Raw genomic sequence first — 18,350 nt, 5'->3', positions numbered from 1 at the left:
GCAGTGCTCAGCTCACAATGACTTCATATAAATTCTGAGAAGTTAAAAACAAGGGTTTACTTCCAGCTTTATGTGAATTTATAAAAAGTATTCTATCAAAACAATACCAAGAAAACTGAGCTTTTCCTGATAGGTTCAGGAAGTTTAGTGATATTAAGTAACTTTCCTCAACATGTCTTGTACTGAAGTTACTACATAAAGTCTAATATTATATTTAAAGTTTACTTTCATCAACTAAAAAGAGGTTGAGAAACAGTCAATTCAAAGTCATTATAGATTCACTTGCTGTGTCTTTAAAGTTTGCCGCTCATACCCCAGAATGACCGAGATCATACATTTACAAGCACATAACTTGTTACTTGATATTTATTTACTTCTTTTATAAATACTACTTAGAGAATATAGTTAAATTTTTTATTTATATAGCGCCAGATTACAACACTTGTCATCTCAAGGCACTTAAGTAATATAGTCCAATTCAAGCCAATTGGAATTCAATTCATTGTAATCATAATCCAATTAATTCATATAGAGACAATTCTAAAAATAATATCCTAGCTAAGGAAACCAACAGATTGCACCGAAACTTGTCTTCAGTCCAATCTCCCGTCCTGAGCGTGCCTGTGGCGACTGTGGAAAGGAACGACTCCCTTTTAACAGGAAGAAACCTCTGGCAGAACCAGACTCAGGAAGGGTGGCCATCCGCCTCGACCAGCTGGGGTTTGAGAAGACAGAAAAGAGGGAAAAGAGGGGGGAAAAACACCATAACGCCATTCAAAGGATATCTGTTGGAACAGGGAAACATAGGTTGATAATCACAATAATGTCACATGTACATAAAATCAATTGTGAAATTAAACAGGGGGAAAAAGAGAGCAAAGTGAGGAAAGGTGTGACAGATGAGGTCCCCCAGCAGTCTAAGCCTATAGCAGCTTAACTATGGGATGTTTCAGGATTACCTGAGCCATCCCTAACTATAAGCTTTATCAAAAAGGAAAGTTTTAAGCCAAATCTAAAAAGTGGAAAGGGTGTCTGCTTCCCAGACATTTACTGGCAGCTTATTCCACAAGAGAGGGGCCTGATAACTGCGGTTGCTGTTACTCAGGTCCAGTTCTGTCAGACTGTAGGACTGGGAGCTGAGAGCTGAGGACAGAGCTTCACAGCTTCTCTCTGAGAGGTTACAGCCACTCAAACTGAGGAGAAAATTAGATTGAAGGAAATAACTTGATCCTTTAATCCATCAAACTACATTTGTATTTGATTAGTGGCAGAATTCTGTTTCACTGTTTGTTTCAGTTTATTTGTCCATGGATATAAAGTAAAAACATAAAATAAAAGAAACTAAACAGTTTGTTAGAGTTTCTCATGTTCAAACACGACAAAACAGACAGTAAAACTAAATCTACATCTTTCTAATTTACATTAATTGTTAGAATTAGTTAAGCCAGATAACTGACTTATGAGATGGGAGCAAATAACCTGATTTAAATAATCAATTAAACAAATTTAGCCAAAACAAAAACTCTTCTCAAAGCTTTAAGAAGAGTAAACTTTGAACTTCTCAAAGCTTTAAGCAGCTAACCAGCACCCTGCTGACTGTTTCTCTCCTCAACCTGGAACACATCACACCTCCATCAGCTTGATGTGGTTCAGACGTACAGGTTTTTAATTCTAAATAAATCTATCTCTCCTCCTCCAGCCAGTAACACATGCCACCTGAGTGGAAGTTCCTACTGCACTGTGTTAGAGCCAAAGCACAAAAGTGACACCTGCTGGACCAGCTGGTGTCCTACAGACACTCAGAAACACCTCCTCCAACATCCATTCTTTCCTCTTTGACTGCTGTGTTTGTGGAAAACATCCAACACACACTGCTTCACATGTGAACATAGAAATGGATGTGAAACAGAGCTGAGCTCACATTAAACACATGTTGGAATAAAAACTACATTTTACTTAGTTACAAATTTACACTCAGCTCACCTCTGAAAGAATGGATGTTGGTCTGATTTGAAGTGAAGAGGAAGATCCATTGACAGTTCTGAACCAGAACAGATCTTGTTCTGGTTCCAGGTTGGTTCCTGTGAATAAAGGTGGTTTGGCGATGTGAGTTCTGAGCTCTGACATGAACAGTTAGAGATGGTCATCTCACCTCTGAGCTTTGCTCTGGCTCTCATGTTCCCCACACAGAGTGGTTTTAGTGTCCTCACACTGATCCATGCTGCTGAATTCACATCAGCTCACACACACTTTCTACCTTCATCTGCAGAGGAAACACAAATCATTCATATGCACATCAACTCAAATCCTCATTCCATCATTTCGACTGTAAAAAGATCAGCTGCTGTACTTCCATCAGTCCTATAGATGGAGGCTTGGAGCTACCACCCAGCACACTCATGATGATGATGGACCATTACGTACATTTACTGACATGAAACAGGACGGAGATTAACTTATTTAACATCTGAACCACAAACTGACTAATATGCTGTTAATAAAAGAACCTTCTACCCTGGGAAGGTTCCATCTTTGTCTGTAGGTTCCATCCTATGTTTAAAGGTACAAATAAAATGTCTCTGATAAAAACTCGAATGAAACATTTTTACTTTTAGTTGAATTCAACAAACAAAAAGGAACAAAAATTATTACTCACATATAAAGGAAAGGAAAAAGCTGAATAAAACATCACAAACTGACCCATAAAGTAGACAGAACATCTGAATCTACTTCATTTCATCATTAGACAATATTAGTGGATTATATGTTCCATCAGAGCTGCACACAGCTTCATTACTGACTACAGTCAGACACATTTTAACTGATATTCATGTTATTTTATTCTGAAAGGTGACACAGGAAGCAGCAGGAAGCTGCTGGGTCTGACTGTAATGTGTCAGGAACCTGTGAGAGGTTTTGTTCTGAAGTCGTTTGGTCTCGTCATTTCCTGTTTTATTTTGAAATATTAACTTCCCCTCTCGTTTCAGGTACCTTGCCTTTCCTCTTGTGTCAGATGTCTGATTGTCTGCCCTGATCCCTAAGTGTTTCCACCTGTTCCCCATGCTCCCTCATGTGTTCAAATAGTCTGCGTTTCCCTCTGTCCTGTGCCACTGTGTTGCAACTCCTCAGTTCTTCACCCTCGTGCCTTGAATCCCTCGTGTACTTCCAAGCTTTGAATCCTAGTGCCTGTAGTCGAGTCACCCTCCTGCAGAGCCTTTTTGTTTGTAAGACTTTTGCCATAGCTTTAGTTCTAGTTGACGTAGCCTGATTTTCGTTCCTCTGTTTTTGGAGAGATTTTATGTTGTTAAACTTTCATAGAAACCTCCGCTAGTGGAGCGCTTTGATTTAATAACTTCTTTGTATATGTCCGCCTCACCAGGAGAGCGAGAGTTAATTTGTAATCTTTAATAGCCTTTCTGTTTTCCTACTAGAGTGGAGAGAGATTTGTTTAGTAATTTTCATAGCCGCACTCTCCTCGAGTATAGTTATCGAGGAGAGCGCATCAGGAGTTTAACAGCCTGTTGGTTTGCTCTGTTCAGGTACTTCTCCTGTGTCACAATAAAACACCTTGTTCTGAAATCTCCCTGCATCTGTGTCCTGTGATCATCTGGGCCTTGTCATAATGGAGGAGCTGATGTTTTCATTCTATGAAGATCAGTTCTTCATGTAGAAAACAAACATCATCAGCTGATCGTATTGTTTGATTCCAGTTCATCAATGATCTGATAATCATGTAGATTTGTCTTAAAACTCAAAAGTGATCAAAGTTTGTTCTGAAATAAGAAGGGAGCATGTTCCCCAAACATTACAGAGCAGAAACAAACAGCTTACAGGTTACAGGAAACCGTTCTGTTGTCATCAGAGAGTCAAAGCAGATGAGGCTGGAATGCAGCATCAATCAGGTCCGGCCTCTCCCAGAACAAACCATCACTGTGGTAAAGTCATCCTCAGCTCAAGTCATTTTTCCAGCCCATGAATTTGATTAACTGAGGACTTAAAATTGAAAATGTTCCTAATCCAGGTTTACCTTCAGCTGAACAGCAGCAACAAGTCTCTGAAGGTCACAATAACTTTCTGTGATGCCTTAACAAGCGTTTCTGTGAAGAGATGCAGAGCAATAAAAAATTCACTGATCTCCTCTGAAATGTAAAGTTGAAACATGAAAATTGTTGAGGAAAGCTGAAGTACTTTAAGTAGAGTAAATGTAGCTTATTGCTTCCAACACATGAAGTTAAAGAACCAGACAAACACTGAGAAACTGAGCCAGATGCTGTGCTAACAGCCAGAATTCAGCACACTGCGGGCTGGGCTGCAGTGGATGCTCTTTGCTCAGGTAAAAGTTACAAATCCTAGAAAAGCTCAGATAAAGTTCTGCAGTGACTGAATCTGCCAATCAACAAGCCAGTGTTGTTCCGACATATGATTCTTTGCTAAGTCTGACCCTCTTTGGTCAATAGTTAACCCATTACAGCACTGTCAGATGCATTCAGCTGGACTTCTGCTCAGTGGGTGTTATAGGGGGATATATCCTTCACAAAGACCTTCAAAAATCTTAAAATCTGTTAAAAATATACTTTCCGTCTGCTGTTAAACTTCCAGTGGACAGGCATGTAGAAATGGACTGAAACGGTTTTGGAGACCATTCTTACAGTGGATGCATAAAGATTGTCCCTGAAGGTTAGTATGCGGGGTTCCTGCTCAGAAAAGAGCTGAAAACATAAAGAAATTATCTAAAATCCAAAGCAATGTCGGTTTCATGTCCTCTGCTGCAGAAAGACTGGACATAAAACTCTAAAACTAAACTCATTGCTAATCCTCCAGATTTATTGAGAGCCAGGTTCTCCAAATCCTTCCCATTTTTTTCAAAACTGAAACCAACTCTTTAAAATTATGTGTATATCTATATGATGAATATTAGGAAATGGGCTCTTAATGCCAATATTGTGTAAGAACTTGTGAAAGAAATGATTTATTGTCTAAATCTTTTCATCATGAATGACATGCATGCATGTAACAGTGCCTTGTTTTGTAGAATATGTCAGCTAATCTATAAATTATCATATTTATGATTTGATGCCTGTTTTCGATACTTCGCATTGTTAATGAAAAACAATTTTATTGTAACATTTGTTTGAATTACGTCATTATCACTAATATGTTGCATTATCTATCTTGTATTTCTATTATTCATTTTAGTAAAATGTCTTACATTATCAATGTGTTTAACTGATGACAGGGTGTGACTTTGTTTCAATTATTTTGGAGGGGTGGAGAGAGACAGCAACTAACAAAAGCACTTCCGATTCCAACCTGAGCTGCCAAAGGTTGCCAGCGAACAAGTATACCGATAACCCGTTTGTGGATAATCAGCGTTGACTTCCACAAAAAGCAGCAGCTGCCTCTGCAAAGCTGTGGCAGTTCATGTTGCCACCGGAAGTGTATTTATTAGTTGCCACCACCACGATTTGAGCTGCTGCTGTCTCAGCTCAGGCCGCATTCAGAGGCTCAGATAGCGGCAGAGCAGCGACTCATCTCCGCCTCAGGAACAGGCTGATTCAGGCAGGAAAAAATGCTGTCGATCGTCAGAAATGGGAGCTATGCAGTAACAACGACTCTGTGTTTAAGCCTGGACCATCATTCTAGTCTGCTGCTGCTCTTATTCCACATATTGTACTCACACAGTAACAGAAAAAGGCGGACATGTTGTACACGGCGCGTCGCTGCTCCCACAGTTACAGTTTTAATGTTACAGTACAGTTACAGTGAATCAACAGAAATGACGAAGCCGCAGATTGTGGCTGTTTCTGCTTGAACTAAGTTGCCAACATCGGATATTATTGTCAAACATTAAAAATAGTTTCCGTTGCCTTCGGACGGAGAATTTCACTGAGCAAATAATCTGTGTCACAAAAAGATGGAAGTTTAGTTTCACTTTCAGCTGGAGCAAAACTAAACTCTGAAAGATACATCCAACAAATAGTTTTGGAGCACAATTAATAACGAGTGTTTACTTACACCTTTTTTTTATGAATTTCTAAAAAGTATTCTATCAAAATAAAACCAAGAAAACTGATCTTTTCCTGATAAGTTCAGGAAACGTTAGTGATAATAAGTAACAGATCGGTCAACATGTCTTGCACTGAAGTTACTACATAAAGTCTATGGTATTTAAAGTTTACTTTCATAAACTAAAAAGAGGTTGACAAACAGTCAAGTCAAAGTCATTATAGATTCACTTGCTGTGTCACAGAAGATTTATTCTCTGTAAACCACCTCCTTGATTCTCTTACCGTCAGCTGATTTAAAAGTTAATCTTTCATCCATCACAAACAAACAGGATGGAAAATACAGACTGAATCCAGACTGCTTCATTGCAGACCTGTAGGCATCTTTTGTTCACTCTGTATGTTTTTTTTTCCATCAGGTGACTCTATGGGTTTGTCTTTTTAGTGTATGGTTTACTTTTACAATGATTTCACAGATTCGGCCTCCTGCTGTCCTTATAATGTGAGCATTGATGTTTATTTTCACAGTCACTGAAGTACGGAAGAAATTATTTTAGTGTTTTCACAGACAGCCCTTGCTTTATCTTGGAATAAATCTAAAATTTGAAAAGATAAAAGAGTAGGAAAATAATTTCCTGGTGCAAGAGCTACTTACACTGCAGCCTCTCTGTGAGCTGTTGCCCTTCAGGCAGATTTCATGTAAATGTTGTGGTGTCATAACTGAAGGTAATTTAGTGGCCAATATAGATACATTCCAGGTCCCCAAAGAACGATGAAACAGTTTGATCAGAAGGTGAACTCAATGATCAGCGGAGGTGAACACAATTAAATCTTTGCGGTAAGACGTATTGCATCACTTCCTGTTGCTTTGTGTGTGCACTGGGATATTTCTTGCTCCTCTTGAACTACTAATAATCACCTTATTTCTCTCTATAATTTACATATATTGCATAGTTAACTCTGTCGCATACTTGTTATATTGTAACGCTCACTCTTACAGATCTTTAGTTTTTATTTTTCACTTTTTAGCGGTGTGTCTGGTTCTCTAGCTTAGCATGGCTACCAGTTCTCTTCCTCTATCTCCTGCTTTCACCTGCTCCGTGTGTCAGATGTTTAGTTACTCCTCTGCCTCCTTTAGTGGTAATGGTACATGTAATAAATGTAGTCTTTTTGTAGTTTTGGAGGCAAGGTTATCTGAATTGGAAGCTCGGCTCTGCACTGTTGAAAACCACCCGATAGCGAGCCAGGCCCCTTTAGTCAGTGCGGAGCCACCTAGCGTAGCTAGCTCTGTTAGTCGTCCCCGAGCAGATCCCGAGCAGCCGGGACTTAAGAGTGGCTGGGTGACTGTCAGGAAGAGGAGTTATAGTCCTAATGTCAACCCTGTGATTCACCATCAACTTGTCCACGTTTCAAATAGATTTCCCTCACTCAGCGATACACCTGCTGAGGACAAAACCCTGGTAATTGGCAGCTCTATAGTCAGAAACGTGGCATTAGCAACACCAGCGACCATAGTCAAATGCATTCCAGGGGCCAGAGCGGGCAACATAGAATCCTATTTAAAACTGCTGGCTAAGGATAAGCGTAAATACGGTAAAATAGTTATTCACGTCGGCGGTAATGACACCCAGTTACGCCAATCGGAGGTCACTAAAATTAATGTTGCATCGCTGTGTAATTTTGCCAAAACAATGTCGGATACCGTAGTTTTCTCTGGACCCCTGCCAAATCTGACCAGTGATGACATGTTTAGCCGCATGTCCTCATTCAATCGCTGGTTGTCTAGATGGTGTCCAGCAAGCAACGTGGGCTACATAGATAATTGGCAATCTTTCTGGAGAAAACCTGGTCTGAGGAGGAGAGACGGCATCCATCCCACTTTGGAAGGAGCGGCTCTCATTTCTAGAAATATGGACGAATTTATTAGTCATCCAAAAACATGACAACCCAGGGTTGACACGAGGATGCAGAGTTGTAGTCTCACACACTTCTCTGCGGCTTCCCCCCGATCCCCCCCAATCAAAAAACACAAAAGGAACAAATCATCTTGTGCAAAAAAAATTTAAAACTTTAACTGAACAAAAACATCAAACTATTAAATGTGGTTTGCTGAATATTAGATCTCTCCCTTCGAAGTCTCTGTTAGTGAATGATTTGATCTGTGATCATCAGTTGATATATTTTGTCTTACAGAAACCTGGCTGCAGCAGGAGGATCATGTTAGCATTAATGAATCAACTCCCTCTGACTATTTAAATGTTCACGTTCCTCCAACCACAGGCAGAGGAGGAGGATTGGCAGCTATCTTCAGATCAGGGTTACTAATCAGTCCAAGACCCAAGATTAGTTTTAGCTCTTTTGAATCTCTGATTCTCAGTTTTTCCCACCCAAAGTGGAAATCACAAAAACCTCTTGTGTTTGTTGTTGTGTATCGTCCACCTGGCCCTTATTCTAAGTTTCTGTCTGAATTCTCAGTTTTTATCCCAGTTAGTGCTGAGTACAGATAAAGTCATTGTAGTGGGTGACTTTAATATTCATGTAGATGTTGAAAATGACAGCCTAAATATTAACTTTAATTCTATATTAGACTCTATTGGATTTTCTCAAAGTGTTCACAGACCTACTCACTGCTTTAATCATACCCTTGACCTTGTGCTGACTTATGGCATTGAGAGTGAACAGTTAACAGTGTTCCCTCATAACCCTGTCTTGTCTGACCATTTTTTAATAACTTTTGAATTTACATTACTTGACTATATGGCTTCTGAGAAGAATTTTACATATAGAAGGTGTCTGTCAGAGAATGCTGTAACCAGATTTAAAGAGTTGATTTCATCATCCTTTTCTTCACTGCCATGTGCTGATATGACAGAGGACGGCTACCTAAATTTTACTCCAGTAGAACTTGACTCTCTTGTTGACAGCACTATAGCTTCAATGCGTACAACACTGGACAATGTTGCCCCTCTGAAAAGGAAGGTAATCAGTCAGAAGAGGTTGGCTCCTTGGTATAATTCACAGCTGCATGCGTTAAAGCAGACTGCAAGAAAGCGGGAGAGACAGTGGCGTTCCTCTAATTTAGAAGAGTCTCAATTAGTCTGGAAAGATAGTTTAATAACGTACAAGAAAGCACTTCGTAAAGCTAGAACTGCTTATTATTCATCATTGATAGAAGAGAATAAGAATAATCCCAGGTTTCTTTTCAGCACTGTAGCCAGGCTGACAAAGAGTCCGAGCTCTGTTGAGCCATGTATTCCTTTAACTCTCAGCAGTGATGATTTCATGAGATTCTTTATCAATAAAATTGTTTCTATCAGAGAGAAGATTTATGGAATCCTTCCCACTATTATCACTGATGTATCATCAAGTAGAGCAGCTTTAGAAGTATCTTTAGAACCTGATTTGTATTTAGAAAGCTTCTGCCCAGTTGATCTTTCTGAACTAACAACACCAATAGTCTCTTCTAAACCATCAACTTGTATTTTAGACCCAATCCCAACCAGACTGTTCAAGGAGGTTTTCCCCTTAACTGACACTTCCATATTGGATTTGATCAATCGGTCTTTGTTGACAGGATATGTACCTCAGACTTTTAAGGTTGCTGTAACTACTCTTGATTCAGAAGTGTTGGCTAATTATCGACCTATATCCAATCTCCCTTTTTTGTCTAAAGTTCTTGAAAAAATAGTTGCAGTTCAACTTTGTGATCATTTACATAGAAATAATCTATTTGAAGAGTTTCAGTCAGGATTCAGAGTGCATCATAGCACAGAAGCAGCACTGGTGAAAGTTACCAATGATCTCCTCTTAGCCTCTGATAGCGGACTTGTTTCTGTGCTTGTCCTGTTGGATCTCAGTGCTGCATTTGATACGATTGATCACAGCATTCTGTTACAGAGACTTGAACATGTTATTGGGATTAAATGAACTGCATTAGGCTGGTTTAAGTCATATTTATCTGATAGATTCCAGTTTGTTCTTGTAAATGAAGAATCTTCCTCACACATTGGAGTAAGTCATGGAGTTCCTCAGGGTTCTCTGCTTGGACCAATTCTTTTTACTTTATACATGCTTCCATTAGGTAACATTATTAGACAGCATGGCATAAATTTCCATGATTATGCTGATGATACTCAGCTGTACTTATCTGAGAAACCAGATTAAACCAATAGGTTGGTCAGACTACAAGCATGTCTTAAAGACATAAAGACCTGGATGACTCAGAACTGTCTGCTTTTAAATTCAGACAAAACTGAAGTTGTTCTTTGGACCTTTTTGTTTTAGCTGCCACAGAAATGATTTGATTTTCACTTAGTCCACCAGGAAGCATTGACTGCATCACCCTATTTTCTCCTTTCCAGCCGCTTCCTGTATCTCCAGGTTTATTTGTAATTTCCTTTGCCGAGCTCGGCTCCACATTCACAAAAAAGAAAGAGTTAAATTCATCAGCCACTTCAGTCAGATTGCCAAACACCTTATTGTCAAATACTTTGGTTGATCTGCTGATCCAGACTTATTGGCCATTACATTGTTTAGAATGTTCCATGTGCGCTTCATGTTATTTTTATTTAATTGTAACATTTTGTCATAGTATTGTTTCTTTGCTTGCCTCAACATGTTGGTCAGCTTGTTTTTGTACATCTTATAGCGTTTTTCAGCAACCTCTGTTCTAGTTCTGTTAAAGTCTCTATAAAGTTTATTTTTCTTCTTACATACACTTTATAATCCCTTTGTTATCCAAGGTTTCTCAGCATAACGCTGCTCATGTGTCCATAAAACTGTTGGACAGTGTTTATCACAGAGAGATGAATAACAGTTTAAGGATGAATTGTCTGCAATATTTACTTATTCTGTATAAACCTCATTCCTCTCTTGTTTTAAAGCTAATTTCTGAAGGCATTAACTGCTTTAACAGTCCTTACCCTTTTATATCTACACTTTTCTGTCTTCTTCCTCTGTAGATGATCATTAAATGTTGAAAATACAGCTAAATGATCACTTACATCACTTATTACCAAACCACTATTTATCCCATTGTCCGAGGAATGTGTAAAAATGTTGTCAGATAATGTGGCACTATTTGTGCTTCCTCTGCCAAAGCACTCACACTGTCACAGACTCAGTGTTCGCAACTGACAACAGATGTCAAACAGCAGAAAAAAGAAAGATGAAGACACCACCTCAAACCACAGAGGTTGCAGCAGTTACAAAAGTCATGAAGACATCAGTTATTCTACATCTGGACACTAAATACTGTACTCTGCACACAGTGAAGATCAGCCAATTACCTGAAAACTCATGTGTAGCATATGTTTGGCTTTATTTAGTGATTATTTGGACCTAACTTCTAAAATTCTAACTTCTCTGAACACATGGAGAACAAAATTAACTTGATTTTAGAGATTTTTACCACATGGAGGTAAAACAAGGTTCAGTTTTCTGCAGCACGCTCACATGGAGCTGATCCAGGAACAGTAACAACCTGCCAAACTGACTTTCCTCCTCTGAGAAAACTACCACAATTTGTTGTCACGAGAGCAACAGCATGTTATGAGTAAAAAATGGCTTCCATTAATGTCATGGCAGAGATGGAAAAATATTATGTTTTAGACGTAACCATCAAGTATCTGAAGCTCATCCAAGTAGCTCTCATTTCAAAGTGAATGTAAGTGAATTTAGGACCAAAATCCAACCTGGAAGTTGGTGCAAAGTCTTGTATTTTGTCATCATGTTACTGAGCGAGTTTAACCCAGAGGTGAAGAAACTGATCTCATATGTGTGGACTGAAACTGTACCACAGTCCTCTATCCATCCCACTTCTTCCTCCGAAAGAGGACTTTGTGTCTTGTTCAAGTGAGATGCTTTGAATGACATTTGTTCCAGTGTTGAAATGTTCATGTTTTCCCTCCACAGACTGTAGGAGTGGCAGACCAGAGGAGCCCCTATGGGCCCAATTTAAAGGTAGGAACAGATTATCTATTTGGTCGTTTTGACTGGAGGACAGTTTGGCCAAATCACGTGTGACACCATGGAGGTGTCAGATGTGGGCCCAGCACAAGGTGACAGAAGTCAGATGAAATCATTTAAATAATAAGAAAAATTTTTACACCAAACAGCCAAACTTTTACCAGCCAAACCATTAACTGTATCGTCCCATTTTGTGGAATATTTTGACCTCTTTCAGTGTAACACCAATTCAATTCAATTCAATTTTATTTATATAGCGCCAGATTACAACAATTGTCATCTCAAGGCACTTAAGTAATATAGTCCAATTCAAGCCAATTGGAATTCAATTCATTGTAATCATAATCCAATTAATTCATATAGAGCTAATTAAAAAAATTAATATCCTAGCTAAGGAAACCAACAGATTGCACCGAAATGTGTCTTCAGTCCAATCTCCCGTCCTGAGCGTGCCTGTGGCAACTGTGGAAAGGAACGACTCCCTTTTAACAGGAAGAAACCTCTGGCAGAACCAGACTCAGGAAGGGTGGCCATCCGCCTCGACCAGCTGGGGTTTGAGAAGACAGAAAAGAGGGAAAAGAGGGGGGAAAAACACCATAACGCCATTCAAAGGATATCTGTTGGAACAGGGAAACATAGGTTAATAACCACAATAATGTCACATGTACATAAAATCAATTTTGAAATTAAACAGGGGGAAAAAGAGAGCAAAGTGAGGAAATGTGTGACAGATGAGGTCCCCCAGCAGTCTAAGCCTATAGCAGCTTAACTATGGGATGTTTCAGGATTACCTGAGCCATCCCTAACTATAAGCTTTATCGAAAAGAAAAGTTTTAAGCCTAATCTTAAAAGTGGAAAGGGTGTCTGCTTCCCGGACATTTACTGGCAGCTTATTCCACAAGAGAGGGGCCTGATAACTGAAGGCTCTACCTCCCATTCTACTTTTAGAAACTCTGGGAACAACAAGTAAACCTGCAGTTTGGGAGCGAAGTGCTCTGTTAGGAAAATATTGTACAATGAGATCTTTAAGATATGATGGAGCTCGGTCATTAAGAGCTTTATATGTGAGAAGAAGAATCTTAAATTCTATTCTGAATTTAACAGGGAGCCAATGAAGAGAAGCTAAAACTGGAGAAACATGATCTCTCCTGTTAGTTCTCATCAGAACTCTGGCTGCAGCATTTTGGATCAGCTGGAGGCTTTTCAGAGAATATGTGGGACAGCCCAATAATAAGGAATTACAGTAGTCCAATCTTGAAGTAACAAATGCATGAACTAGTTTCTCTGCATCACCTTGAGACAGGATGTTCCTGATTTTGGCAATATTACGAAGGTGAAAGAAGGCAGTCCTAGAAACCAGTTTTATATGTGCGTCAAATGATAAATTCTGGTCAAAAATAACTCCAAGGTTCCTCACTGTAGAACTAGAAGCCAAGGAAATACCATCTAGAGTAACTATATAACTAGACAATTTCTCCCTGAAGCGCTCAGGTCCAAAGAGAACAACTTCAGTTTTGTCTGAATTTAAAAGCAGACAGTTCTGAGTCATCCAGGTCTTTATGTCTTTAAGACAGGCTTGTAGCCTGACCAACCTGTAGGTTTCATCTGGTTTCATAGATAAGTACAGCTGAGTATCATCAGCATAACAATGGAAATTTATGCCATGCTGTCTGATAATGTTACCTAATGGAAGCATGTATAAAGTAAAAAGAATCGGTCCAAGCACAGAACCCTGAGGAACTCCATGACTTACTCCAACGTGTGAGGAAGATTCCTCATTTACAAGAACAAACTGGAATCTATCAGATAAATATGACTTAAACCAGCCTAATGCAGTTCCTTTAATCCCAATAACATGTTCAAGTCTCTGTAACAGAATGCTGTGATCGATCGTATCAAATGCAGCACTGAGATCCAACAGGACAAGCACAGAAACAAGTCCGCTATCAGAAGCTAACAGGAGATCATTGGTAACTTTCACCAGTGCCGTTTCTGTGCTATGATGCACTCTGAATCCTGACTGAAACTCTTCAAACAGATTATTTCTATGTAAATGATCACAAAGTTGAACTGCAACTATTTTTTCAAGAACTTTGGACAAAAAAGGGAGATTGGATATAGGTCGATAATTAGCCAACACTTCTGAATCAAGAGTAGGTTTTTTAAGTAAAGGTTTAATTACAGCAACCTTAAAAGTCTGAGGTACATATCCTATCAACAAAGACCGATTGATCAAATCCAATATGGAAGTGTCAATTAAGGGGAAAACCTCCTTGAACAGTCTGGTTGGGATTGGGTCTAACATACAAGTTGATGGTTTAGAAGAGACTATTGCTGTTGTTAGCTCAGAAAGATCAACTGGACAGAAGCTGTCTAAATACAATTCAGGTTCGAAAGATACTTCTAAAGCTGCTCTACTTGATGATACATCAGTGATAATAATGGGAAGGATTCCATTAATCTTCTCTCTGATAGAAACAATTTTATTGATGAAGAATCTCATGAAATCATCACTGCTGAGAGTTAAAGGAATACATGGCTCAACAGAGCTCGGAGTCTTTGTCAGTCTGGCAACAGTGCTGAAAAGAAACCTGGGATTATTCTTATTCTCTTCTATCAATAATGAATAATACGCAGTTCTAGCTTTACGAAGTGCTTTCTTATACGTTATTAAACTATCTTTCCAGACTAATTGAGACTCTTCTAAATTAGAGGAACGCCACTGTCTCTCCAGCTTTCTTGCAGTCTGCTTTAACGCACGCAGCTGTGAATTATACCAAGGAGCCAACCTCTTCTGACTGATTACCTTCCTTTTCAGAGGGGCAACATTGTCCAGTGTTGTACGCATTGAAGCTGTAGTGCTGTCAACAAGAGAGTCAAGTTCTACTGGAGTAAAATTTAGGTAGCCATCCTGTGTCATATCAGCACATGGCAGTGAAGAAAAGGATGATGAAATCAACTCTTTAAATCTGGTTACAGCATTCTCTGACAGACACCTTCTATATGTAGAATTCTTCTCAGAAACCGTGTAGTCAAGTAATGTAAATTCAAAAGTTATTAAAAAATGGTCAGACAAGACAGGGTTATGAGGGAACACTGTTAACTGTTCACTCTCAATGCCATAAGTCAGCACAAGGTCAAGGGTATGATTAAGGCAGTGAGTAGGTCTGCGAACACTTTGAGAAAATCCAATAGAGTCTAATATAGAATTAAAGTTAATGATGTTAGTGCTGCTGCTCATGTGAGAGTCCAAAGTCTCTGTGAGAACGATGATGACTTGTTATTTTCTAAGACTCCAACAGAAATAAACCATTCATTGTTCAGTTTCATCAAGAAATTGTCTTTTGCTCTTCACAGTATTTCGACCTCCTCAATTTTCACACATTTCAAAGTGTTGTAGATTCAGTTTAAAATGGTCCTTCACAAACTTTCTCAAAAACAGGAAAAATATGACCACATGTGACTGTTAACTCGATGTCTAGTTCTAACGAATTTATCTGAAGCAGTAGAGGTGGAGTGTGTGTCCGGATGAGTTGAAAGTGAAGTATAGAGAGCAAAAAAGTCAAAAGGGGAACATTGATGAGTAAACTGACAGCAAAGGAAGAGAAGGACTGCTTCCAGTAGCTCATGTAGAGGAGGAGCAGTCAGTGCAGCTGGCAGCCATTAGCTGATGGACTTCCTGTTCTATGACTAAACAGACAAAACAGGAAGCTTTTTCTGTTCCAGGTTTGGAGGCTTAAGCCAAGATGAGCCGGTTAAACATGAATAAGTTCCTTTCACTACTCTAACTAATTTTCACCGTTGACCAGCATCTTTTCACTGTGTGAAGGTAATGTATCTAACACTTTGAACGTTTTATTCTTTAAAGACTCTTTGCTTAGTTTGTTTACACTTCCCATGTTAATTTGTTTAAATCACAGAAACATTCATGCTACAATGTTAAGGTAACTCTAAACCGTCATCTCGGATTGAACTGTGTGTAATATCAGTCAGTATCAGAGATGATTTTATATATATATATATATATATATATATATATATATATATATATATATAGACTTGTTAATGTTATGGTTAGAACTCTATACAGTAGATTAGCTTTTTGTTTGATTCATTGTCTTTGTTTTGACTGTGCTGTGGAAAATGTATTACTTTAAGATTTTTAAGCCCTAGAATGTAATTTGGTAATATTTCTGGGGAGGTATTGACTTTTATCTTTGCACATTGCAGTTAAAAAATGTCATTTGTTTTATTTTATTTATTTCGTGGTTATGGTGACAGCTATGAATGCAGTTACATAGTCAAAGTCAAATTTATTTGTGTAGCACATTTCATGTACAAAACAATTCAAAGTGCTTCACATAAATAAAAACATTGCAGCAGGGAGCAGAAAAAACATTAAAAATACGTAAAAAAGAATATAAATAGAAAGAAATAAAATTAATAAAAACAAGCAACAGTCTAGATAAGTTAAAAGGTACCGTGCAGATTTCATGCATAGACACATGAGAAAAGAAATGTTTTTAACCTGGATTTAAAAATGTCTACATTTGGTGACGGTTTAATCTCCACTGGCAGTTTGTTCCACTTGTTTGCAGCATAACAGCTAACTGCTGCTTCTCCAAGGACAAAGGGCCTTGTGTTGTGGATGGTGGTTGGATTGTCTGAAGTCAGATGGCTCCATCTCACCACAGTCACTTCAAAACCTGTTAAAAATGTAATTTAGAGACTGATTTTTATTCACATAAAGATGTTGGTGGGGGTGTTTCATGACACGCACTGATTTCTTTGGAAAGTACAGACTGTCTTTGCTTTTTATAAGAAGTGTTTCAGTTCCAGTTTTTCTCACTTAGTGGGAAGCAAACACCAGCCTGCTTTCATTGTGTGCTCGCACTGATGGTGAAATTTATTTGTGAAGACATAATGTTGCGACGCCGCTCAGCAAAGAGAAAAAGGGAAGTAACACAACACTGAAAGTTTATAGATTCTGGTCGGGGAAGTTCTTTCTTGATGATGACATAGACAGATATCAACACTATGATAAATCTGTTTTCAGCTCATCTATATATTGTGATTAAAGGAACTGTGTTAGGCTGGTTTAAGTTTAATATTTATCTGAAAGATTTTTGTAAGATATTTTCCTAACAGAGCACTTCGCTCCCAAACTGCAGGTTTACTTGTTGTTCCCAGAGTTTCTAAAAGTAGAATGGGAGGCAGAGCCTTCAGTTATCAGGCCCCTCTCTTGTGGAATAAGCTGCCAGTAAATGTCCGGGAAGCAGACACCCTTTCCACTTTTAAGATTAGGCTTAAAACTTTCCTTTTTGATAAAGCTTATAGCTAGGGATGGCTCAGGTGATCCTGATACATTCCATAGTCAAGCTGTTGTAGGCTTAGACTGCTGGGGGACCTCATCTGTCACACCTTTCCTCACTTTGCTCTCTTTTTCCCCCTGTTTAATTTCTCAAATTATATTATGTACATGTGACATTATTGTGGTTATTAACTTGTGTTTCCCTGTTCCAACAAGTATCCTTTGAATGGTGTTATGGTGTTTTTCCCGCCTCTTTTCCCTCTTTTCTGTCTTCTCAAACCCCAGCTGGTCGAGGCGGATGGCCACCCTTCCTGGTTCTGGTTCTACCAGAGGTTTCTTCCTGTTAAATGGGAGTCGTTCCTTTCCACAGTCGCCACAGGCACGCTCAGGACGGGAGATTGGACTGAAGACAAGTTTCGGTGCAATGTGTTGGTTTCCTTAGCTAGGAAATTGTTTTTGAATTGGCTATATTTAAATTAATTGGACTGATTTTGAATTTATTCAATTGGATCCCAACTGGCTTGAATTGGACTGTATTATTGAAGTGCATTGAGATGAAATTTGTTGAAATTGGGGCTATATAAATAAAACTAAATTGAATAGAGTTTCTTCATGAGACAGTGTAAAGCTTTTTCAAATTTCAGTAGAAAAACTGTTTATTTGAAAAGTTTTCAAATAGAAGGGATAAAAAGAATGGCATGGAGAAAGTATCCTTAATACCGACTGCATCTATGGATTCTCCATTTCTTAGATCACCAGCAGTTCTCTTTGATCACAGTCAGCTGAAGTTGCTCTCTGGTTCACCTCTTGAACTATATGTCACCGTGATGTCAAAACAAAGTGGGGATCAAGAGGGCGTGAAGTGTGTGATGATCACCAGTGATCAAATCTGGGCTGGTATGAGAGTATGTGGCGCTAAATAGCAAAGTCTGTTTTGTTCTGTCATCTGGAAAACAATCACATATTGCCATGATACTTCATGAATTAATATATAGATTTGATTCATACAGATAAAGTATACGAAAAACAAAGTGTGAACTCATAAAACATCTCCAGCTCCAGTTTTC

The 18,350-nt window shown here is 38.7% G+C and overlaps 3 protein-coding genes across 7 annotated transcripts in view; 2 read left to right on the top strand and 1 right to left on the bottom strand.

The window, feature by feature from the left end:
* LOC140290202 (NLR family CARD domain-containing protein 3-like) overlaps positions 1–2,035 on the bottom strand; it is a 556,114-nt gene extending 554,079 nt beyond the window's left edge. For all 5 annotated transcript variants that reach the window (XM_072379333.1, XM_072379329.1, XM_072379334.1 and 2 more), the window contains exon 1: positions 1,984–2,035. In XM_072379333.1, coding sequence (XP_072235434.1) covers positions 1,984–2,033 — 50 coding nt within the window. In that variant the 5' untranslated portion in view covers positions 2,034–2,035. The remainder of the gene's footprint in view (positions 1–1,983) is intronic.
* Positions 1–18,350, top strand: part of LOC140290166 (protein NLRC3-like) — a 362,014-nt gene that overhangs the window by 334,869 nt on the left and 8,795 nt on the right. The window lies entirely within an intron of this gene.
* Positions 15,923–18,350, top strand: part of slc19a2 (solute carrier family 19 member 2) — a 65,973-nt gene continuing 63,545 nt past the window's right edge. The window contains exon 1 of the mRNA XM_072379346.1: positions 15,923–15,929. The gene's annotated coding sequence lies outside the window, so the exon portion shown is untranslated. The remainder of the gene's footprint in view (positions 15,930–18,350) is intronic.

The sequence above is a fragment of the Leuresthes tenuis genome, unplaced genomic scaffold, assembly GCF_036924035.1.
Source record: "Leuresthes tenuis unplaced genomic scaffold, fLeuTen1.0.hap1 SCAF_1, whole genome shotgun sequence".
Taxonomy (NCBI): domain Eukaryota; kingdom Metazoa; phylum Chordata; class Actinopteri; order Atheriniformes; family Atherinopsidae; genus Leuresthes; species Leuresthes tenuis.
Note: the sequence above shows the minus strand (reverse complement) of the source record. Positions and strands in the feature narration are given on the sequence as shown.